The following is a 20,866-nucleotide window of genomic DNA, read 5'->3' as shown; positions in this document are numbered from 1 at the left end:
GATACTAATCCTTTGAACTATGTCCCTGTCTAGGCGGAACATCAGCGGCAGCTCAACCCCATCGGGCATGCAGACGCCGAGGAAGAGCTCGGCGGAGCCAACGTTCAGCTCAACAATGCGGCGCACATCCCGCGGAACCACACCCACGGAAAAACGCGAACCGTTCCGGCTTTAAGTCAAGGATGATATTGGAAAGGACCCCTTATATCCCCCACACTCAACTCTACTTACTAACTACGCACTGAAGTTCTAAACAAAACCCCCAAAACTCCCCAAAAAAGTCTACATTAGCAAAAAAATGTAGCAGAATCAGCACACAGTTCTAAAGAGACTAACTTTAAAGTGCCCTATAAAAAGGAAAGAGGAGTTTAAGAGCGAGACAATTTATAGATGTTTATACTATATATATATATATTTTGTAAAAGACAACCACACACACACACAACAAATGAGATCAGAGACGGAATGCAGACATATAGCTAGCACACAAAGTTGATCAGACAAGCAACCTACTTACGAGTACTACTAATACTAATACTACCTTTTGCTACTACTAATTTGTAATGCCCACTACCTTTATTCACTAGTTATACACGTTTCCAAAATTATGATTTGTATATACTTCTAAAGAGGAAAGCAAACGTAAATTAATGAAAAATACACTCCAAGTGCTCTAAGGCAATTAAACAAACAAAAAAAAAAATACAAAAAACTTAAAAACGAAAAAAATATTTAGAAAAAAATAAAACATTCGAATGAAATGTCGTGACCTTTGCTGCAAGCCATCTTGTGTCTGGGGACTCCATCAGAATCGCCAGTTTGGTGGATACCTGGCCAGGAAACGGGGCGTGGCAGAGGGGTGGTACGACCCAAAAAATAACTAAACCCGTTAAAGAGAAAAAAATTTGATTTTGTTCTGTTATTAAACTAATAGGAAAGTGAAAAATTGTAAGCCGCATAAAAAATATTTAATTATATACTAAAAGTCATTACTATAAGTTTAATTAATATTTAACTGTTAAGCTACAAAAACACGCAGATTTTGTATTGCATAATTATTTTGTTTTTTTATATGCAATGGCAGCAGCGAATGAATTACGATGCAGAAGGGCGGAATGCAATCGATCCCCCGTTTATATAAATATTGTAAAATACTAATACTAAATTATTTTGTTGTACGAAACGAAGGAAGTGCATTAAAACACGTTTTTTGTAATTCAATTAAATTAAAACAATTTAAATGCGAAATAAAAATTTACAAAAAATAATAACATAAACAAATGAGTCTTTTTCTTAATTCTTTATTTTTTTTTTTTTTAAATAATTTTAAGTAAAAAATAGTGTTTTGTTGATTTGGAAATTTGATTTATTCGGTATAGTTCTCAATCGTAGTATTTATTTGACACATTGAAATTGAATTGTTTATATAATACCATGGTCGATCCATTAGGAATCACTATTCGGGTCGGGTCTCTACACAAAACACTCAATTAATTGTGATATTTAAATATGTGTGCATGCATGCTAATGCAAATGCCCTGTATCGGGTTCTTCGTCTTCGTCTTCAGCAACTGCCATCCTTCCACTCACTGACTAGAAATGGCGCTCCAACTTCGATTCTTTATTTCGTTTTTAAGCTTGTCACTTTTACTTGTCTTTTGTGCTACAGGCTGTCCATTGAGAGAGAAATATTTATGCTATAGTTTGAAGTGCAGTTTCAGATTATGCGTAATTGGATATCAATATCATCGTAGTTGTCTTCGTCTTCGTCTTCGTCTCCGTCGTGATCTCTACTCCGATCACCAATGTGTATTATGGTGTGGTCTCGTCAACGCCAGCGCTGCCATTTGGTGCTGCTAAATACATGCTGCTAATTGGTAGCTACTAAATGCCCTATAGCCCTAAACCATCTTCGTAACCGTAATATCGTCTCGGCATGGTGCCGCAAGTCTTTTGTAAACCATTACAAATATCATTATACAATAGTTAATGTACAACTAAATATCATCGTTCGTCGAAAATTAGCTAACCCGGCTCGCTAAAGCTAACTAAAAATAAATACATATTTTAATAAGAAAGTAGGAATTCACAGAAACGAGTCCGCCTCATAAAACTAAACCTGGGCCGTTTTGGGATGGTGCTTCATTGTGTATTAGCAGCATGGCAATGCAATGGGTATCCGGATCCCCATCTCTTCTGGAAGCCATCGTCACCTGGCAAGCCCAGAGCTGGCTGACTGGGCCTTTCCCTGTTTGCCGCTTCCTGTATTCGATGAGGAGCCTCCGCCGCTGGCCGATCCTGTTGCAACACCCGAATTTTGTTCACGATCGCGTTCAACACGATGATGGTGGCCGTGGTGATGATGATGCCGACGTCCGCCTCTGTAATGCCGCCTATTGTGGTGGTAGTTGTTGTTTGTCGGTTCCGGAGCAATGCGTTGTGTCTCCTGCACCACCGGCGCAAAGGTGGAGCTGGTGGTTGGTTTGGGAGGCTCCTCCTTAGCCGGGCCCTCTAACTTCTTGGCAGCCTCTGCCTCCTCTCGACGCTGACGCCGACGAATATCTTCTTCGGTCTCAATGGAAATAACGGCTGCTCCTTCGGCCTTTACATCAATAATGGCACCGCGACTCTTTTGCTGCAGATAGAGCTGTGACATCCGCTGCTGCATTTGCCGCAACTCCTGGGTAACCTTAAAATCGGGGGCATTGGTCAGCTCTGATGGCGGCATGGCGCACTTCAGGCTGTCGGTATCATCACCGATGTGTTCACGGCAAACGGGGCAGAGAGCCTGGAAGGGATCGGCGGTCTTTTGCTGCCAAGCTGGCAGTTTCTCGAACTCCTCCTGGTAATTACGACGCATGGCATTTAGATGTCGGGCCAGGCAGTAGCTGTGTAAGTAGTGGAAGCACTCGGTGCGCGTGAACTCGTCGCCTTCGGCGAAGCCGTAAAGACAGATCACGCACTGCCCGCAGGGTAGGTTGCTGCCAGTCAGGTGCTCTCGCACCACTTCAATGAGGTCGAAAACGACTGGGAAACCAAGAGACTCTTTGATCTTGGCATTGCAGGCGCTCCTGATGGACTCTAGCCTGGAGTCATCCAGTCCCCTGGGTTTTAGCAGCTTAAATAAAGGACTAACATCGGGATATCCTTGCGGGGGATACACCTGCAGTGTCACACACACGTACTGCTGCTCCTCCTCCTCACCCGTCAGTGGGAGCACAGTAGTCTCAATAAAGTCAACCTCGCCGCTTTAAGTGCAAAAAAAATCAAGCTAAGCCTTACAATTCAATGACTTTTCGATAAAGAACTAAATACCTCGGTGTTCGTTTAATGATAACATCCTCCATAAGTATTGCCTCCAGCGACTCGACCTCATCTTGCAAACTGTGAAAAACCTCAATAGTTAACACCTGTTGGTTGTGATCGAGTTTCGTGTGCTCTTTAACTTACGCATCCATTTTTTTTATCAGTGCGGTTCTAAACTTGAGTATTTGTGAGGTTTTGTTTTAAAAAATCGATTTTGAGACCTGAATTTTGCGACAAACACTGCGGCCGTGTACTGTTGGCCAAAAAATACCTAAGGGGTGGCAATAAATGGTCTTACTACTATCAAATCGATAACTTTGGTTGCAGTGGCGGTTAATTTGAAATTGTCAAAATCTGATAAGAAAAAAATTAACAAGGTCATTGATTGTTGGTTATGTTTTAACTTTGTGATAATTAGGAGGTCTCATTCGTTTCTTAATTCCATGAAGACTTTCATTTAACCTTTCGTCATATTAATATTTTGTTCATTAAAAACTTTGGTCACTCTAATACAAATATATTATAAAATTTGACAAGTTTGTTTCTCGAACGGCTGGAAATTTTCGGTAAAAGATGTTGCGTAGATCGCGGATTCAAAGTTTAAGCCCTGCCCTATGGAGCCGACATATGTCGGTAGTGGCCAAGTCACTAAAATACACAGAGCATGGCGAACCGCAAGATGTGCTCAAGCTGGTTGAGGATGAACTGTCGGATCCAAAGGGCAAACAGGTCCTGGTAAAGATCCTGGCTGCTCCTATCAACCCAGCCGATATAAACACTATCCAAGGTAAGAAATACAAATTTTGCAAAGAATTCTAATCATAATTTGACATTGCAGGAAAATATCCAGTGAAACCAAAGTTTCCAGCCGTTGCCGGCAACGAGTTTGTGGGCGAAGTGATCTGCGTGGGTGAAAATGTAAAGGATCTGAAGGAGGGTCAACATGTCATTCCACTGGCTACTGGTCTCGGCACATGGACAACTCATGCTGTCTACAACGCGGACCAGCTGCTGGCTGTGTCCAAGAAAGTCGGCCTAGCGGAGGCGGCCACAGTGACGGTGAATCCCTGCACTGCTTACCGTATGCTGAAGGACTTTGTTCACCTCTGTCCAGGCGACACGGTCATCCAGAACGGAGCCAACAGTGCAGTGGGGCAGGCAGTGCATCAGCTGTGCCGTGCATGGGGCATTAATAGCATTGGCATCGTTAGGGATCGCCCGGAGATAGCCGAACTGAAGGAGATGCTGAAGTGCCTTGGAGCCACTGAGATTCTGACAGAGGCGGAGATCCGTACCAGTGACATTTTTAAAACGGGAAAGGTGAAAAAGCCGCGCCTGGCCTTCAACTGTGTGGGTGGTAAGAGTGCGACGGAAGTGTCGCGCCATTTGGACCACAAAGGCATCCTCGTCACCTACGGTGGCATGTCGCGGGAGCCCGTAACTGTTGCTACTGGTCCCCTAATCTTTAAGGATATTGCGTTTAGAGGCTTCTGGATGACTCGCTGGTCCAAGGAGAATTACAATGCTCCCGAACGATCGGAAATGTTCAAGGAAATCTTTGGGCTGATGGAGAATGGAAAGTTTGTCGCTCCCGCGCACGAGATGGTGCCGCTGGAAAAGTTCAAAGATGCGGCTGCAGCGGCCCTGAACTTTAAAGGATTCACGGGCAAGAAATTTATTTTGGACATGAGCAAGTAGGTGCAGGCTGAGCCTGTATCTTTATTTGTTATTTACAAATTGTTTTCCAATGTGATCAAATATAACTTAAACCATTTCGATTTCATTGCCTTGGAACTTGAGCTGTACGATCATGGCCGAAGGCGAGGTGACATCGGTGACTGTTAGTTGTTGGCCATCTTGTAGCCCCAGTTCGCCAAGCGATTGGGTGAGGTTCTTCCGTGTGGCAACCTCGATGCTCTTTACAGTGGACATGTATAGGGTTTTCTGTTTGCCATCTTTCATCACAGTGGTGAGCGATGGGTTCTTTAGCTGGAAGCGAGGCGAGTCGCACAGCTGTTTTATCACATCCTCCAGCGTTGTGGTGTTGGGATCGTCGACGGTCACTGTCTGCGGCACGTTGCTGCAGGCCAAGCACCCCTCCGACTTCTCCGCCTCGTAGGTGTAAGTGTAAATACCATCCAGATCGTTAAAGTTGAGGTAGTTGGACATGTAGTCGTAGCAGCTGGTGGCCAGCTTAAACACCTCCAGAGCACACGCAGCTGCTATGACTGCATTTGTGCTTGCCACGGCAGGAATGATGTGCTTCACGACGCCCTGGACGAGGCGATAGGTGACTCCGGTGATGTTGAACTCGTTGGCCCTCTCCAAGGCCCGTTCGTAGACCCATCCAATGTGCTGGGGATCATCACCGTCCAGCGGCACTCCGAAGGGGCTCTCCTTGTCCCACTGTATGATCTTCACATACTCGATGCAGTGCTCCGGCAAACGGGGCGTATTGGCTATAGTGCACAGTGGATAGTTAACCTGGGGTGGGAACAAATCCAATGTGCATTCGATGCAGGCCGTATACCCAGGCAAGATCACACGGGCGTTGCCCTTGAATCCCTCAGTGCCGCCGTCAATCATTGGAATAATGGAGGTCGTGTCTATCGAGCCGTCATCCTCGTAGCGCAGCATGGAGAGCAGCATTCCGTTGATCCATCGACGGGCCACAATCGAATCCAGGCCGCACACGATTAGGTTGAATTGCTGGTAGAAGGTCTCGTCAAAATCCTGGATCTTCTTGAAATGAGGCGTCACCCGGCAAGTCGGCACCCTTCCATTGATAAACCGGGCAGCACATTCGGCCTTTGAGGAGCCGATGTCGGTGCGACGGAAGAGGAACTGACGGTTAAGATTGGACAGTTCAATGGTGTCCATGTCGATGACGTGCAGGTTGCCGAAACCCATCAAAGCCAGATCCTTGAGCAGTTCACAGCCAAGACCGCCGGCTCCGATCACCAACAACTTGCAATTGGTCTGGAGAAACTCCAGATTGTCGGACGAGGCGGAGAAGTCATCTTTGCAGAAGGGTCCTTCTCGCTCCAGAACGTTGCGCAGACCGTTCCACCGCTTATTTTGCAAAATCAAAGCAGGATTAGGCGAATGGACCGACATTATTTACTATTGGAGCCGCAGTCATACAAAATCCAAGAATGCCAGTAGTGTTGACTAGTACCGAAACCCGGGCAAGTTGTGCAACACTGGTTTCAGTTCCTATACCGATAGTGTCATCTCTAACGAAATTGAAAATAACCGGAAAATTTGTAGCGTCCTTTGCAGCGTGCTTCCTTTCGATCGCGCTTATTGTGGAATAATTCAGAGGAAAGCGTATCTACAATAGAAAATTGTGTTGGAACGAAGAGTTTAGTGCCCAGGCAGTACGAGTAAAGTGAAATATATAAGCGGATAAAAAGAGAATAATTGAATATGGCGCTCTCTGCCTTGGCGTCGTTCGATGATCTTCGGCGTTGCATGCAGGTATTGACCGACGGAACTGCCGAGGAGGGTGAGTAAAGGCTTATATTTATGGGTAAATGTTTGCTTTATTTGAGTTTGTTTCCAGAGTTCCTGCGCTTTCTGCGAATATTCGAGCAGTATTATGAAAAGTGTGCTGGATATGCGGCGGAAACGGCGAGGATCCAAAGCGAATTGGACAAGTCGCTGACCAAAATGGGCGATCTGGAGGGCAAGCTGTTCCACGCCCGCCGTATCATTGATATGGAGATCAAGGCCCGTCGCCAGGCCGAGCATGAACGTGATGCTATGGAGAGCAAGATCATGGCCGTTGCCGATCTGCTGCGCCACGAACGTAATCTGAACAACGAGACCCGAGATAAGTTGGCATTTCTTCACACACTGCCCTCTTCCCGGAAGCGGAAGTCACTGAACGCGGTGAGGGAGGACAAATCCTATGGGGATATCAACTCGACGGGCTCGCTGCTGTCGGATCTATCCATCACACACTCCGAGGACGATTTTCTGGATGTGCGCAGATCAAAATCCTGGCGAGAGCACCGCCCATCGTTGCCCAAGAATCCTATTCCCTGTGTGGGCAATAAGAGATCCCGGCTAAGCTCGGGTCTTAATGGCAGCATGTCAGCAAATACTCCAACGACGACCAAGTCGCGTCGCTCTGGCTTGGGCATTGGCGTGGAGCAGCACACAGTGGATGTGGGTCAGGGCGCTGAGCGCTTCTGCGCCACCACCAAGGTCACCATACCCCAGGACGGGCAAGGAGTGATCCGAGCAGAGTCAACTATTGAGTCGCTCCCGGTGATCGGTGGTCACGAGAGGATCGGCGAGGGTCTGTCCTCAACGCCGCGTCGCTCAGCCATGAAGGAGGCCACTGCTCCGCCCCTGACACCAGTAAACGCAATGGCCCCGCATGTGGCCGCTGAATCGGGCACCCCGATTCAACACCGTCCCCTGATGAGGCAGCACACTTTCAGCCAGAAGACCTTCTTGCGCGGCGACAACTGCGTTCAGTGCCAGAAGCGGTATGTAGGATGGAAGGGGTTCTCTGGACGGTACTAACACCTCATCTTGCATTTCAGAATTCGCTTTGGAGCAGTTGGCCTTCGCTGTCGGGACTGCCCTGTGCGCTGCCACATAGACTGTCGGTATCTTCTCACCGTCAGCTGTGTGCCACAGACAGGAACCCCCACGGCTAAGACCATGACCGGCTATGTCAGCGACTTTGCACCTTCGGTAGCGCCCATGATTCCTGCTCTGATTGTGCACTGTGTGAACGAGATTGAGGCCCGAGGCTTAAAGGAGGTGGGACTGTACAGGTTGTCTTCTTCGGAGCGGGAGTACAAGGCTCTTAAGGAACAGTTTTTAAGAGGAAAGGCTACGCCACATTTGGGCAACACAGATATCTATGTGCTGTGCTGTTGTGTGAAGGATTTCCTCAGGTCTCTCACAGAGCCCCTTATTCCGACCAGCCAGTGGAAAGATTTTGCCAACGCCGTTCAGGATCCGGACGCCAAAGATGCTCAGGAAATGCTGTACAAGTCGGTGAAGCAGCTGCCACAAGCCAATCGGGACACGTTGGCCTTCCTGATTCTTCATTTCCAGCGGATCGCAGAGTGCCGCGAGGTGCTGATGCCCATCGACAATCTGTCGCTCATCTTCGGTCCAACTATTGTCGGATACTCTACGCCAGATCCAGACCAGCATGCGATTTACACGGAGGTCTTTACCCAGAAGCAGGTAATGAAGGCTCTCCTGGAGTTGCCCGTGTCCTTCTGGGAGCAGTACATAGCCATAGATCATACCCGGACGCCAGCAACAGTGGTGAAGCGAGTACCTAGCAGCAACAAGGACTTGCTGTCCTTATACGGTGAGCATTATAATTTATAATAAATGTATCCAATTATTTATTATCCTATTTTTCTTTAGCTACTCCTTTCAAGGGCACCATTAAAAAGCGAAAGTTTTACGGAACACCGCCAGCCTCTGCCCACAAGAAATAAGATAACTTTCCTTGTTGAAAGCTTTTGACGTGTTACTTAAGTTTACTTCAAGTATTTACATTTTTTTGTTTCCGGCCAGCCATTCTCGAGCTGTAATTATTATATTTGTACCCAACTAACCCCGCTTAGGAGTAGTTTTTCTTTATAATTAATGTATTCGATTATAAACTGAAGCACCTTACTCGTACTAACCTAAGTATAAAAAATAACCCCCGAATGGGAAATAAAGTGAAATGGATTTGAAAAAAGTACACTTGATAACAGCACGTTTTTGATTTTAATAATCTTAAATAGTGACTCTTTATATTAAAAATAATAATCAAATTGAGGAAAAGCCCTGATATAAGTATGTTCTCAGAGATCGGCATATCATCATAAAACGGGTTTTTTATATGCCTGAGTAGCAATTGTACTGCATGTTACGGCATGGAGGGGCCAGTCTCTACAACGAGATCAGATGAGAATGTTCACCGCGCATCAGAATCTTTCCCTGCGGCTGCTTGTGATCACCACGGTCGTCTCCGGTAGTTGGGGTTTTCTTGGCACTACGGGCTGCGGCTATCGATGTGCGAGCGGCGAGTGCATCCCATTGGACCGGTTATGCGATGGCATTGCCCATTGCCAGGATGCCTCGGACGAGACTAAAGCCTTGTGCCAGAAAGTCTTGTGTCCGGGCTACGCTTTCCGGTGCAATTACGGAGCCTGCATCGCCAGCGCGGCGGTGTGCGATGGCACTACGGATTGCGTGGATGGTTCGGACGAAGAGCGGTGGCTGTGCCGGGCACAGATGCTGGAGGCCAACTGCGATCTCTGGGAAATGCATTGCTCCTCCGGCCAGTGCATGCCATACTCCAAGCTGTGCGATGGCACCGCGGATTGCACCGATGGGGATGATGAAGATGCAACATTGTGCGAGGGTGTGACAAAAACAGAACATGATCCATCAACTAACACCACCCAGAGGGAGGATGGATGCCTGGTGCCGGACTTGCCAAATGTGATAATTAAATATTCAAACAGTGCTGTTATCCACGCCGGAACAAGGATTCCCAATGGCACTTCCATTTTCTATGACTGCCCGGCGGAACATACCTTGAAAGGAGAGACCCACAATACCTGCCATGGTTCCATGTGGATCCAAAAGTTTCCATATTGTGAAAGTAAGTAATTGATAATGTTTCAAAATACTTATTTAACGAATATTTCTACCAGCAGCTCCAACCGCCTTCTTCTTCAATCTGACAATATGCTTGTTCTCCCTCCTGATGGTGATCCTGGTTTTCTTACTGTGGCGGCTGCGCCGTGACAGTGTAACTAGACGGCGACGGGAGGAAAATATTTGGTTGGTAGAAACAAGTTCTAGTCGACCCTCGGAAAGTAATCTACCAAAATTCTAAGAATATAAGTTAGGTTTTTAAATTTAAATTGTAACGGATTTTAGGGAATACTTAAAAGTGCTTTGTTGAGCTATCAGCGTTTTGATAGCGGCCAAATTAATAGACCAGGTTCAATTTTACAAATCAATTTATTATGGGTCAATTTAACCCCAAAACAAATTCCGCGACCGGTCCAAAACAATGCCGAATTACAAGTCATAAAAACCTAAGAGCTTGCGCAGAAGCTCAACCAAAGCTCCCCAAAGCGCATACGCTACAAATAACAATAAAGCGCATGCGAAACTGGGAGACAAAACAGAGACGAAAACATGCTGATAACAACAGCTGCAGCTTAGCATTTTATGATTATTTTAAATGCACCTTTTGGTGGCTGCTTGGCCCAACATCCTCCCCCCATTGAAGGGTGGGCCTTCAATAACACTGTTGGAAGGGGCAGCAGTCACATCATTCCAGTGGGTATTCCTTGGGTTGTCTTTCCTAGCATAGAGCGACGACACATCCCGTGATAGTTCACCGCGTCCAGAAATCACCCAGCCAAATCGCGTATTCTGGGCAATGGGAAGCCCGTGACCTAATTGGATTTGACCAGCCGACAATAGGTCAAAGAATAAGCTGGCTCCAATCAACAGGTCCACTCGCTGCGTTTTGTAGAAGTTAGGGTCAGCTAGATCCAAATTGCCAGGAATCTTCCAGTGCGAAGCATCTATGTCCTGGCTAGGTTGATAGTCCGTTATATGTGAAGCTACAACAGCCTCAATTTCCACTGAGTACGTGCTAAGGCGGGACTTCAAGCACACATTGACGGATGCTCCATCCGTATCAAACCCAGCGCCGCCGAAACCTGCCACCGTAGTGGAGCATTTGGAACGGCCAAGCTGAAGTTCATTCGCCAGCCGCGACGAGATGAGGTGCACTTGTGAGCCGGAATCCAATAAAACTCGGCAAGGCAAGAAGGCTCCAGATCGACCACGAACGAGTACATTGGCTGTTGGCAGGAGCACTAGCTCAGCATTGCGATCCTTGTTCATAACAGGGTTGATTGAGCGGGATGGGTGCGCAACAGTAACGGCACCGATGGGACGGGAGACTCGTGCGGGTGAAATCTGCCCGCGAGGGTGCAACAAAATATTATGACGGTGATTGCACGTCGAGCAGCGGGAAGCTGAGCATCCACGAGCGAGATGGCCATCCTCCAGACAAACAAAACATCGAGCCAGACGCCGCACTTCGTCGTACCGTTCCTCAGTTGTCAAAGCACTAAATTTTGGACAAGAAGGAAGCTCGTGCTCCGAAATGCCACACAGGGCGCATAGAGCAGGACGGGCGTTAATAACCATGCACGAAGATCGGTTATTCCAAGATCTACCTCGGCCCACTTGGTTAGCTGGGGGAGACGCCGCCAAAGAAAACTCGACGCATTCAAGAGTCCGGCACCTTTGCTCCAAGAATCGTGCCATGGACTCCCAAGACGGAATGCTGTCGTTGCTTCCGGCGAGAGTGTCTTCCCACTTGGCCCTTGTGGCTGGATCCAACTTCTGCAGGATAATCTGGATAAGCAAACATCCTTGGATCTCGGCAGCTGATCCGGAACTCATAAGAGCCCGCATATGCCCATTGAACCGATCCGATAGCTCCCGCAAAGTAGTAACAGATCCTGGCTCGACCACACGAAGCTGCAGGATCTCATTAATGTGAGACTGAAATATTAAACGCCGATTACTAAAACGATTGCGCAATAGGTCAAGGGCCACATCGTAGTTCGCGTCATTAATTTCCAGAGCTCTCACCGTATCCAAGGCTGACTCGCGCAGGCATGAAATGAGCCACCGGAGCTTTTCCATTTTCGTTAGATGAGGATGGCTGTCGATCGTGGTCTTAAAAAGGGCGCAGAAATCCGGCCACTCGGCATAGCCGCCGCTGAATGTTGGCATCGGCAACGGTGGCAAGGAGGGGGCTAGCTTGTTTGGCATTGGCGATACACTGGCACCGTCGAGAAGTGTGGAGTGGGCAGCGATTCTAATGGAGCGCTTGGCAACCTCCAACTGAATTTCCACTTCCACATCAGTCGCCAGCTGCGAGAATCTCCAATACAGATCACTCCCGATCTCGCTAAAATTAAGCTCCTCCAACTCTTCTTGAAGCGCGGTGAACCGCTCACGCAAACGCTTCTCCACCGACTCCAGCGCCATAATGGAAGAATCCTCAGTCCGCGCCGCAGCCTTCACCTTATGATGCAGCGCCTCCATTTCTTGGCAGGCCACCTCTGCTCTTCTCCGCAGCATCCTTTCCCGGTTTGCGGCAGCAGCTCCAATAATCTCAGATCCAGACTCCATTCTTCAATTAAAATGCAACTTGTAGCAACAACAACAAGGGCGTTTTCTTGGCACTTTTAATGCTGATAACAATAATAAACCGGGATGAAATCACGTCGGGGTCACCAATGTTGAGCTATCAGCGTTTTGATAGCGGCCAAATTAATAGACCAGGTTCAATTTTACAAATCAATTTATTATGGGTCAATTTAACCCCAAAACAAATTCCGCGACCGGTCCAAAACAATGCCGAATTACAAGTCATAAAAACCTAAGAGCTTGCGCAGAAGCTCAACCAAAGCTCCCCAAAGCGCATACTCTACAAATAACAATAAAGCGCATGCGAAACTGGGAGACAAAACAGAGACGAAAACATGCTGATAACAACAGCTGCAGCTTAGCATTTTATGATTATTTTAAATGCACCTTTTGGTGGCTGCTTGGCCCAACATGCTTGTTAGAGATGGTTCATATGTGATTAAAAAAGTGATAATATGATATGTATTATAATTTTACCAAAAATAATAATTTATAAAAACAACAAAAAAACCTATTTGTTTTAAAATTTTAAAAATGTTGGGTCTATTCAAACCCCCCTTAATACTTAATTATAAAATGGAACTAAGCCACTGTCCTCTGTTATTCTGGTCCATCGGAAGTGCGGTCACACTAACCACAGCTCAAGTGCGCCAATATTGCTCCAGTGCTTCTCCAAGTAAGTATCGCCCACTCAGGCCTCCAGAGCACCGATTAGATAACATCATGCCTTCTAGCCGGTCCAGAAACCTTGAAAATGGCCAACATTGCCAAGCTCTTCGCCTCCCGTGCCCAGTGTGTCCTGCTGACAGCCGCCCGCCAGCCACAGGTGGCCACCCGCTTTGCCAGCACCTGTAAGTATAGAATCTATTTACAAGAGATCAAAGTCCAACTGCAGCATTCTTCGTTGCCTAAATCACTTTAAATTGCCTAGAATTTGCTGATTTAGTCGAATATATGTACATATCTGATCTCTTGCCGGCGAAAAACATTGATTGCGTAACACACGATCACCTCATAATGCCATCTCTTTCTCACCCCCACAGCTGGTAACTGGGAGTTCATCAAGACTGAAGTTGCTGGCGAGGGCAAGAACGTGGCTGTCATCACGCTGAACCGCCCCAAGGCTCTGAACGCCCTTTGCAATGGCCTGATGAAGGAGCTGTCCACCGCCCTGCAGGCTTTTGGCAAGGATAAGAGTATTGCTGCCATCGTTCTGACTGGAAGCGAGAAGGCTTTCGCTGCTGGAGCCGATATCAAGGAGATGCTGCCCAACACCTACTCGCAGTGCATCCAGGGCAACTTCCTCAACGACTGGACCGAGGTGGCCCGCACCCAGAAGCCCATCATTGCTGCCGTTAATGGATACGCTCTGGGCGGTGGCTGCGAGCTGGCCATGATGTGCGACATCATCTATGCCGGCGATAAGGCCAAGTTCGGTCAGCCCGAGATCGCGCTGGGCACCATTCCCGGAGCCGGTGGCACTCAGCGTTTGACCCGCGTCGTTGGCAAGTCCAAGGCCATGGAGATGTGCCTTACCGGTAACATGATCACCGCCCAGGAGGCGGAGAAGCTGGGTCTGGCCAGCAAGGTGGTTCCCGCTGATCAGCTGGTTTGCGAGGCAATCAAGCTGGGAGAGAAGATCGGCACCCACTCCAATCTGATCGTGCAGCTGTGCAAGGAGGCCGTCAACACAGCCTACGAGACCACTCTCCAGGAGGGTCTCAAGTACGAGCGTCGCACCTTCCATGCCACCTTCTCCACCGTAAGCTACACATTTCTTGGAAGTGTTATATTATTTTTTAATTAATTTTCCTTTATTTTTCAGGCCGATCGCAAGGAAGGAATGACTGCCTTCGCCGAGAAGCGTCCAGCCAAGTTCACCAATGAATAAGACGGATATACCAACCAGATCCCTCCCAGCCAGCATTGCATTTATATTCGTAACAAGTACCATGTTGTTTTACGCAATTAAAAATTTAATCGTGATAATTTGAAACGCACAGTATGCAGCATGTCAGCCTGACTGCCAGTTGGTATTCCACTTTGTCACTTGTGGAATATCCACCTGGCAGTCTGGCTCCAGGCTGCATGGCCTAATTCCTAATCGAAACAAAAACAATGTTTTTGCAAATTTGAAGAATTCGTGTAATGCACCCGCTTGTTGTTGACCGGAACCGGCAACGCGGTCGGAAAACCATGAGCCTCTTCACCACGTCTCCTTCGTCGGGAGTAGTCGCCCTTTCGACAATCAATTCCTCCTCGCATCCTTGGCTCGGGGGCTCTGCTTCTGCTTCTGTCATAATTACAGTGACTCGTAGAAGATTGATGATTATCTGCCCGCCCTCGTCCACACATGGCACGGTGTTGGAGGAATTGAAATCGATCGCCTCTGGGTTCAATCAATGCCGGGTCACTAGGTTCTCTGGGAAATTCACAGTTGCGCAGGGTTAGAACTCCCGCTCGAGGAGGATCTGGGTGTCGTTGGTCTGGAGAGCGGGAGGTTAGGAACCAATCATTACTGGTCCTCGCAAATCCTTCCCTGCACTTCTTGGCTTTTCTCCGCTGACGGCGTTCCTCCCATTCGCGCTGGGCTCTGGACTCCCGTTTCTTACATGTATTCTTCGACTGGTCCTCGCTGGAGTCGCTACTCAAGCTTGTAGGACTGGGGGCTCTTTTCCTTTCTGGCATCTCATCCAAGTCACTGGTTTCCTTAACGTGCTTCGTGTGTGCCGTAGGTGTCGGGGGTGGGGGGCTCTGATAGTTCTGATATGTAGACGGTCCTTCTGACGAAGCTCGATTCCTTGGCTCGATCCTTTTCTTTTTTTTTCGGGCTTTCTCCCTTTTGGGGGACAGTGTAGAGGGTCTTTGGTTAGCATATGGATTATAGAAAGTTTCCCGATTTCGTTTGGGAGATGAGCTTCCCTGTCTTTTCATAGACATGGCTCTTTCCCAATAGCTAGGATCCCTGGTGCCTCTTACATCCTGAATCCTGGGCTGTTCACTTGCGCGTGTTCGGAAATTTTTGTTCATCGTTTCCAAGGGCGATGCCAAGGTAGATTGTGCCGCTTCCTTCTTGGATCTTCGGATGCAGTAGGGAGTTTCATTTTCCATCTTTCTGCAGCTGGCGGAGGGCTTGGATCTCTCGCTCTCCGAAAAATGGCGATCAGAGTTGGGTTTCAAGGGCATGCCGGTGGGTCCAGGAAACAGGAATCGCTTTGCGAAGGCATGAATCCGAGGCAGAAATCGCGGTTTCTCCCGCAGACCCCGGCCCAACTCTGTGGGCAAAGGACCGCCCCACATGTGCCTTTCACTGTGATCACTCCGTCCATGCTCCTCTATTGGCGAGTCTCGATCTTCCCCCCACGGAAATGGACTGTCATCTGTATTTCTGTGACTCCTGGCACGCCACAGGCGTCCTTTTCTTCCAGTGCTCCACGTGGAATAGGAGTCTGATCTCTTCGGTTTAGTCCGTTCAGCACTCGATTCACATAAACCTGATTCTCCGAAGCTAACGGCCGAAGCTCTATTGAATCGATCATGGGAACATTTTGGCTTGGGGTTCGGAAAACACGGTGGCGGGGGATAAGGTTCCTCCTCCGACTCTCTATCCATTTCTTCCAATTGACTTTTTGCCTCCGTTCTGACATTTTGCTTTGGGGTGGACCAGTAGAAAAAATATGGACTTGAGTGACGAGATTTCCTCCGGTGCTGGCACTTAATCTCCGCAAGACGCTTCTTCTCCTCCTCCCGGATGTTCGGATCCACGGCAGACCATAGGTAGCAGTACGGTGGGGGTTTCTTTCGTTTCGTTTTCTTTTCATAGCGATCCTGAAACTCAGAGCGGTGGATGAAGCCCTCGTACCCATAGCCACAGCAACCCCATGGGTGATCCGGTGGCATTTCCACATCAGTCCCATCATAGAAATCGGGACGTTCCGAGCGTTGGACGCCGACTTGGCGAGGACAACACATGGACTTGAAAAAGTTGTTCTCCGGTTCTGGACGTACTCGGTAACCGGTTCGCTCGTAATCCGCCTTCTCCCTGCGTTCTTCCCTCTCCAGGGATACTTCCCAGTTGTCCTCGTCCTGGGAATTGACGCTGTGCATCCTTGGCGCCGAACATGTCACCAAATCTTTACTTGATTGGCGGGAAACTCTATCATAGTTGGATCCTTTAAGAGCCTGGAAGAAGGGTTGATTCTCAAACTCAATGCGTCGAGGATCTCTTGTCTTCTTGGGATCGGCGCAGGCAGGCTCACTGGACGCTCGCATTGTGGATGTCCGAGATGAAGTAGGTTCCTTAATCTTTTCGGCAGGATAACAATAAGATTCAGTTACCGTTATAGTACTTTTGAGGCTGGACGACTTCTTTTCTGCTGCCTTAGTACTCTTATGTCTAGAAGGTTTCTTTCCAGGTTCGATCTCTTCTGGTTCCTTGGTGGTATAAAGTCCATGTAGCAAGGGCTCCCGGATCTTTTGCGGTTTCGGTAAACTGTGAGCGCTTCCAGGAGAACTTTTACGATCTCTTTTAGTTTCCTGCTTTCTTTCATCTTGGGCCACTGCTTTGAATTTCTTATCCTGTGTATCCTTCTCCTTTGGCTTAGCCGTCTCTTGGTCGTCTTGTGACTCTTGATCGTGGGACCTCCATTGATACGGATCATTCGCAACGTACCAATCGTAGATCGGCTTCCGCCGAGGACAGACCATACTCCAGCAGGGAAATGTCACAGGAGCTGCCGTTTCAATGCCAGGACGCATGGGGCGATTCTTTTCCTCCGCATCGAATTTGTAGTAGGAGAAGCTGGGCTTCTGGACGAGATACCGCTTGGACACCCGGTTGACTCCTGGCAGACTGGCGTGGTGTCGGTTGAGAAGGCACAAAAATTCCGGAGAAATTCTACGCCCCGAAAAACGATAAGGCGCCGTAGTACTCTTATGTTTCAGGGCATTCCGGATGGGCATGCGGAACTTGTAGCCGAACATCCTCGGCTTGGGACACTTGGCGTACTGAGGTCTCCTTTTGTGGACATACCATTGCGTCGCCGTGTCCTCCACACCGTAGAATTTCTTCCCATTTCGAAGGAGACCAGATGGCGATTCATTTTCCGGCTGAGTCCTGGCCGGCACAGGTTCCGGTTTGCAAATCACAGACTGCATGTAGGCGGGCCCACAGGTGAGAAAGTCGTAGTACGAAGTGCAGGTGTTCTCGCTATTAAGCTTCGCTATTTTCAGTCCACTTAGCATATTAATAAAAGAAACCCAAATTTGTTTGTATTAAAACCAAAAAATAAAATTAAAAATGTCAGAACTAACCTATATCCAAATGGTGTTGACAAGATCTCCACAGAAAACGGATATTACTTATGGTGATGGATCATAAAACTTAAAAATCATACAGACGACAGTAAGCGCTGGACACTCAAAACAATATATGAATTTACTATTATTCTGAGTCCCCTGATCTTACTGATCGCAGGTATGATTATGGGCATATAAAATTGATTCTTTCCGGCAGTCACTGGAATCTAAACGTTCCTTTTCACGCATTTGAGAGTAGAAGTTTCTGAGCTCGATACGACGCCACTGGGTTTTGATTTTCTTAATGAGTGCGCTGTCTGGTTCGGTTCCTGAAAAAATAAAAATATTAAGGATTCTTCAATTTTCATGGAAGAATGAGATTTTACCTTTAGCAAGAGTATAGCATACGCAGCAATCACATTTCTCCGGTTTTTTGTGCAAGCCATCACCCACATCAGGAGATGTGTCTTTTCGCAGGAGTTTGATTTTCTCCCAGTACTGTTCCATGAGATTACGCCACCCATTGAGTGAATAACGACGGATTCGCATGGGCTTCATCGATGCCACTATAGGATGTGCCCAACTATCCGTAATATTTTGTAAAGAGAAACCATACTGGCTCTCTTCAAGTTGATCTCGTTTGGGGCTCTGATACCATGGCAGATAAAAGTAATGGGTTGCGAATACATCCGGACCCTTCTGTATCCCTTTAGAAGCTTCGGTGATTTTTCTCGACATTTTCCGGATATTCTCAATGTTTTCCTGGATAAAGTTTCTTTCCTCCCTTGGTGGACGGTAGTCCTCGCGTGCTATTCCCACTTTGGAAAAATTTTTAATACTATCCATTACAGCTTTCCGTTTTTCGCGTATGATTGCGTCCAAGTCCATATCTCCGGCTTCGTTACTAGGACTGGTGAGCAGAGTGGGATCCAGTAGCACCGATCTTATAGATTCCATTTTCTTGAGACTGATTTTCATGGCATTGTAAGTGGTACGTTTCGCGTCTCTCTTTTCAGTCGTGCCGGACTTATCGGACGAAACTGAATTATCTGAATCGAAATCCTCTTTTCCTATATCGGAGCTCTTTTCCAGGCTCTTATTTTTAGTACCCCGAGATTCTCTTTTGCTTTGTAAGCTCGAGGTGTCGGCCAGATAGGAAGGATTAGTATCCTTGTTCTTATTTCTATGGAGCAACAAATCTGGCTTTGAATACCTTATATAATCCGAAAATGTTTTCAGATGTCCCTTGAGTCTTTTTGATCTTTGTAATGAAGAATTTGTAATTATCGAGGACACATCGCCGCTCATAGAACTTTTTTTGTCCGGAAAGACTTTAGACGTGCCCGTTTTGAGTACCACTTCATCCGAGGAGAAGCTATCATCATCAGATCCCAGTTGTTTTTCATGGCCTTTTTTCGGGTTGACCACTAAATTATGTAAGCTTGTTAGAGCTGTATGAAGTTCTGGTTTTCGAACGGTTACTCCCTTTAGCATTTTTCTAAAGTCTTGTGTGAATTTCGGCTTTACGTTCTTAATTTTGTCACTTGATTTGCGACGTTTTGAGGACAAACTTTTGGAGCTCAGTTGCTTTTTCAAGCTTGATCTTTGGGCTTGTTTTGCCAGCTCTGGAGCCCAAAGACTCCAATCCGGTTCTGACGAACGTGTCGTCATTTGGGAATTTTCTGCACTTATTTCGGACTTGAGTTTTATGTGATGGTGACTTCGTAAGGCTGTATGATGTTCCGGAATTCTAAACTTTTTGCTCTTTAGAAGTTCTCCAAACGCTTTTGAAAACTGTGGTTGATCATCTTTTATAGTTACGGTCTTCCCTCCTTTTTTTGGTGACTCCTCCGTACTTTTTGTGAATTCCTTTCTAAATGATTCCAGTTGTTCTTTTTCATGAAAATCAACATGTTTGGAAGGCCGAGGGGCATTTTTGTAAACCATTTCAATATCTCTTTTAAAACGGGGGGTTGAGTCTATTTGGTGACGGCTTTTGAGGGTTTGATGATGTTCTGGGACACTCAAATTTTTAAGCATTCGATCGAAAGTTGGCATAATCATTCGGGTTTGTCTATTTTCCCTAGCCTCCCGATAAATTCCAAATGGCGTTGACATTATCTGACCCTTAGGTATGCCTAGTACGGAGGTCTTACTGCATTTCTTTGTGGGAAAGAATTGTTGGACAGCTTTTTCGGCATCAATGAGTTTTCTTTTCGGCTTCGTTATAGATTTCCGTGGATCTGGGGTGTTTTTGTCTAAGTGTACATAGGGTTTCAGGCTTGGATCCCGACCCTCCTCTTTGGCATCTTGAACCATTTTTCTTCGTCTTTGTGCCGAAATTCTTCGATTTTTCTCCCAAAGGCGATGGAAAAGGTCCAGAGCATGTCGCTTTTTTATCCAATCCTGCCATTTGGCCTCCTCTTGTTTTTGATCCTCATCCTGAGCTTCATTTTCTTCGTGCATTTGCCGCCATTTTGGAGTCGTTGGTGGGTTTTGATATCCGGTTTTTCGTAACCGGACAGGAATGGGGACATTTTTCAAAATTGCTTTTTCTTCAGGCACTACATCCTTTTTAATTTTGGATTTTGGACGGCAACAGGTGTTATAAAGCTCTTCAAGGGTGATTTGCCTGCGATTGCATTCGTGTAGGGGGTTCTAAAAATAAAAACTTTACAAATTAGACACTCCTATTAAACTTAAAAAAAAATTAAAAGTAAGCTATGAATTTTTTTATTTTTTTTAAATTCTCTGTTCACAATTAAATATTTAATTTATTGTTACCTGAGTTATTGACGAATTCCATAAAATAGTGGTGGGGTCCTGTTTCATACGCTGGGATTGGCCAAGCGACCAACAACATTTGCATTTTCTAAACGACGCCATAGCGTGTCAATTTATACGCGAGTATTCGCTATACAAACAATTTAAGTTAATTCACAAAACCAGAAATCCGAATTTGAATTAAATTTCAAAGTATATGTCACTTTTGCGACAGCACAACGCACAACGGTCATTGCGCTTAACAGCACACTGT

The 20,866-nt window shown here is 46.8% G+C and overlaps 9 protein-coding genes across 59 annotated transcripts in view; 5 read left to right on the top strand and 4 right to left on the bottom strand.

The window, feature by feature from the left end:
* Positions 1–1,277, top strand: part of LOC6494021 (dystonin) — a 76,943-nt gene extending 75,666 nt beyond the window's left edge. For all 50 annotated transcript variants that reach the window (XM_032451005.2, XM_032451006.2, XM_032451002.2 and 47 more), the window contains one exon: positions 34–1,277. In XM_032451005.2, the coding sequence (XP_032306896.1) occupies positions 34–175 (142 nt within the window). In that variant the 3' untranslated portion in view covers positions 176–1,277. The remainder of the gene's footprint in view (positions 1–33) is intronic.
* LOC6496554 (E3 ubiquitin-protein ligase RNF25) lies at positions 1,059–3,599 on the bottom strand. The gene is made up of 3 exons (XM_001961097.4): positions 3,451–3,599; positions 3,316–3,384; positions 1,059–3,248 (listed from the first exon to the last, which is right to left on the bottom strand). Exons 1-3 carry the CDS (start codon positions 3,456–3,458, stop codon positions 2,210–2,212), a joined length of 1,116 nt encoding a protein of 371 aa, XP_001961133.1. The 5' UTR covers positions 3,459–3,599; the 3' UTR covers positions 1,059–2,209.
* A 196-nt stretch (positions 3,600–3,795) lies between these two features.
* On the top strand, positions 3,796–5,084 carry LOC6494022 (enoyl-[acyl-carrier-protein] reductase, mitochondrial). The gene is made up of 2 exons (XM_001961096.4): positions 3,796–4,093; positions 4,145–5,084. The coding sequence occupies exons 1-2, from the start codon at positions 3,880–3,882 to the stop codon at positions 5,002–5,004; spliced, it is 1,074 nt and encodes a 357-aa protein (XP_001961132.2). The 5' UTR covers positions 3,796–3,879; the 3' UTR covers positions 5,005–5,084.
* LOC6496553 (nedd8-activating enzyme E1 catalytic subunit) lies at positions 4,981–6,423 on the bottom strand. The gene has a single exon (XM_001961095.4). The coding sequence runs from the start codon at positions 6,421–6,423 to the stop codon at positions 5,071–5,073; it is 1,353 nt and encodes a 450-aa protein (XP_001961131.1). The 3' UTR covers positions 4,981–5,070.
* Positions 6,424–6,529: 106 nt separating this feature from the next.
* On the top strand, positions 6,530–9,034 carry LOC6494023 (rac GTPase-activating protein 1). The gene is made up of 4 exons (XM_001961094.4): positions 6,530–6,814; positions 6,872–7,805; positions 7,863–8,650; positions 8,710–9,034. Exons 1-4 carry the CDS (start codon positions 6,736–6,738, stop codon positions 8,781–8,783), a joined length of 1,875 nt encoding a protein of 624 aa, XP_001961130.1. The 5' UTR covers positions 6,530–6,735; the 3' UTR covers positions 8,784–9,034.
* A 131-nt stretch (positions 9,035–9,165) lies between these two features.
* On the top strand, positions 9,166–10,280 carry LOC6494024 (low-density lipoprotein receptor). Of its 2 annotated transcripts, none has more exons than XM_044715330.1 (2): positions 9,166–9,943; positions 9,996–10,280. In XM_044715330.1, the coding sequence occupies exons 1-2, from the start codon at positions 9,241–9,243 to the stop codon at positions 10,178–10,180; spliced, it is 888 nt and encodes a 295-aa protein (XP_044571265.1). In that variant the 5' UTR covers positions 9,166–9,240; the 3' UTR covers positions 10,181–10,280. The 2 variants fall into 2 exon arrangements, with proteins under 2 accessions (XP_044571265.1, XP_001961129.2); XM_001961093.4 differs by having other exon boundaries at positions 9,177–9,943; positions 9,999–10,280.
* A 2,828-nt stretch (positions 10,281–13,108) lies between these two features.
* Positions 13,109–14,527, top strand: LOC6494025 (probable enoyl-CoA hydratase, mitochondrial). The gene is made up of 4 exons (XM_001961092.4): positions 13,109–13,207; positions 13,266–13,382; positions 13,575–14,293; positions 14,357–14,527. Exons 2-4 carry the CDS (start codon positions 13,286–13,288, stop codon positions 14,420–14,422), a joined length of 882 nt encoding a protein of 293 aa, XP_001961128.3. The 5' UTR covers positions 13,109–13,207; positions 13,266–13,285; the 3' UTR covers positions 14,423–14,527.
* Positions 14,487–17,775, bottom strand: LOC123256966 (serine/arginine repetitive matrix protein 1). Its single transcript, XM_001961091.4, has one exon. It carries the CDS (start codon positions 17,773–17,775, stop codon positions 14,632–14,634), a length of 3,144 nt encoding a protein of 1,047 aa, XP_001961127.3. The 3' UTR covers positions 14,487–14,631.
* On the bottom strand, positions 17,632–20,817 carry LOC6496551. Its single transcript, XM_001961090.4, has 4 exons — positions 20,614–20,817; positions 18,216–20,487; positions 17,845–18,158; positions 17,632–17,767 (listed from the first exon to the last, which is right to left on the bottom strand). The coding sequence occupies exons 1-3, from the start codon at positions 20,713–20,715 to the stop codon at positions 17,995–17,997; spliced, it is 2,538 nt and encodes an 845-aa protein (XP_001961126.4). The 5' UTR covers positions 20,716–20,817; the 3' UTR covers positions 17,632–17,767; positions 17,845–17,994.
* Positions 20,818–20,866: the final 49 nt, after the last annotated feature.

Source organism: Drosophila ananassae, chromosome 3L (genome assembly GCF_017639315.1).
Source record: "Drosophila ananassae strain 14024-0371.13 chromosome 3L, ASM1763931v2, whole genome shotgun sequence".
Classification (NCBI taxonomy): Eukaryota; Metazoa; Arthropoda; class Insecta; order Diptera; family Drosophilidae; genus Drosophila; species Drosophila ananassae.
Note: the sequence above shows the minus strand (reverse complement) of the source record. Positions and strands in the feature narration are given on the sequence as shown.

Excerpts from the sequence above, each read along its gene's own strand:
- LOC6496551 (XM_001961090.4), bottom strand. The coding sequence starts at position 20,715 with ATGGCGTCGTTTAGAAAATGCAAATGTTGTTGGTCGCTTGGCCAATCC. Across the intron at positions 20,488-20,613 it reads GGAATTCGTCAATAACTCAG|AACCCCCTACACGAATGCAA; the intron begins GTAACAATAAAT and ends TTTTATTTTTAG. Across the intron at positions 18,159-18,215 it reads ATGCTATACTCTTGCTAAAG|GAACCGAACCAGACAGCGCA; the intron begins GTAAAATCTCAT and ends TTATTTTTTCAG.
- LOC123256966 (XM_001961091.4), bottom strand. The coding sequence starts at position 17,775 with ATGCTAAGTGGACTGAAAATAGCGAAGCTTAATAGCGAGAACACCTGC.
- LOC6496553 (XM_001961095.4), bottom strand. The coding sequence starts at position 6,423 with ATGTCGGTCCATTCGCCTAATCCTGCTTTGATTTTGCAAAATAAGCGG.
- LOC6494022 (XM_001961096.4), top strand. The coding sequence starts at position 3,880 with ATGTTGCGTAGATCGCGGATTCAAAGTTTAAGCCCTGCCCTATGGAGC. Across the intron at positions 4,094-4,144 it reads CGATATAAACACTATCCAAG|GAAAATATCCAGTGAAACCA; the intron begins GTAAGAAATACA and ends TTGACATTGCAG.
- LOC6494023 (XM_001961094.4), top strand. The coding sequence starts at position 6,736 with ATGGCGCTCTCTGCCTTGGCGTCGTTCGATGATCTTCGGCGTTGCATG. Across the intron at positions 6,815-6,871 it reads CGACGGAACTGCCGAGGAGG|AGTTCCTGCGCTTTCTGCGA; the intron begins GTGAGTAAAGGC and ends GTTTGTTTCCAG. Across the intron at positions 8,651-8,709 it reads GGACTTGCTGTCCTTATACG|CTACTCCTTTCAAGGGCACC; the intron begins GTGAGCATTATA and ends ATTTTTCTTTAG.
- LOC6494024 (XM_044715330.1), top strand. The coding sequence starts at position 9,241 with ATGAGAATGTTCACCGCGCATCAGAATCTTTCCCTGCGGCTGCTTGTG. Across the intron at positions 9,944-9,995 it reads AAAGTTTCCATATTGTGAAA|CAGCTCCAACCGCCTTCTTC; the intron begins GTAAGTAATTGA and ends TATTTCTACCAG.
- LOC6496554 (XM_001961097.4), bottom strand. Across the intron at positions 3,249-3,315 it reads ATCATTAAACGAACACCGAG|CGGCGAGGTTGACTTTATTG; the intron begins GTATTTAGTTCT and ends TTGCACTTAAAG.
- LOC6494025 (XM_001961092.4), top strand. The coding sequence starts at position 13,286 with ATGGCCAACATTGCCAAGCTCTTCGCCTCCCGTGCCCAGTGTGTCCTG. Across the intron at positions 13,383-13,574 it reads CACCCGCTTTGCCAGCACCT|CTGGTAACTGGGAGTTCATC; the intron begins GTAAGTATAGAA and ends TCACCCCCACAG. Across the intron at positions 14,294-14,356 it reads TCCATGCCACCTTCTCCACC|GCCGATCGCAAGGAAGGAAT; the intron begins GTAAGCTACACA and ends TTTATTTTTCAG.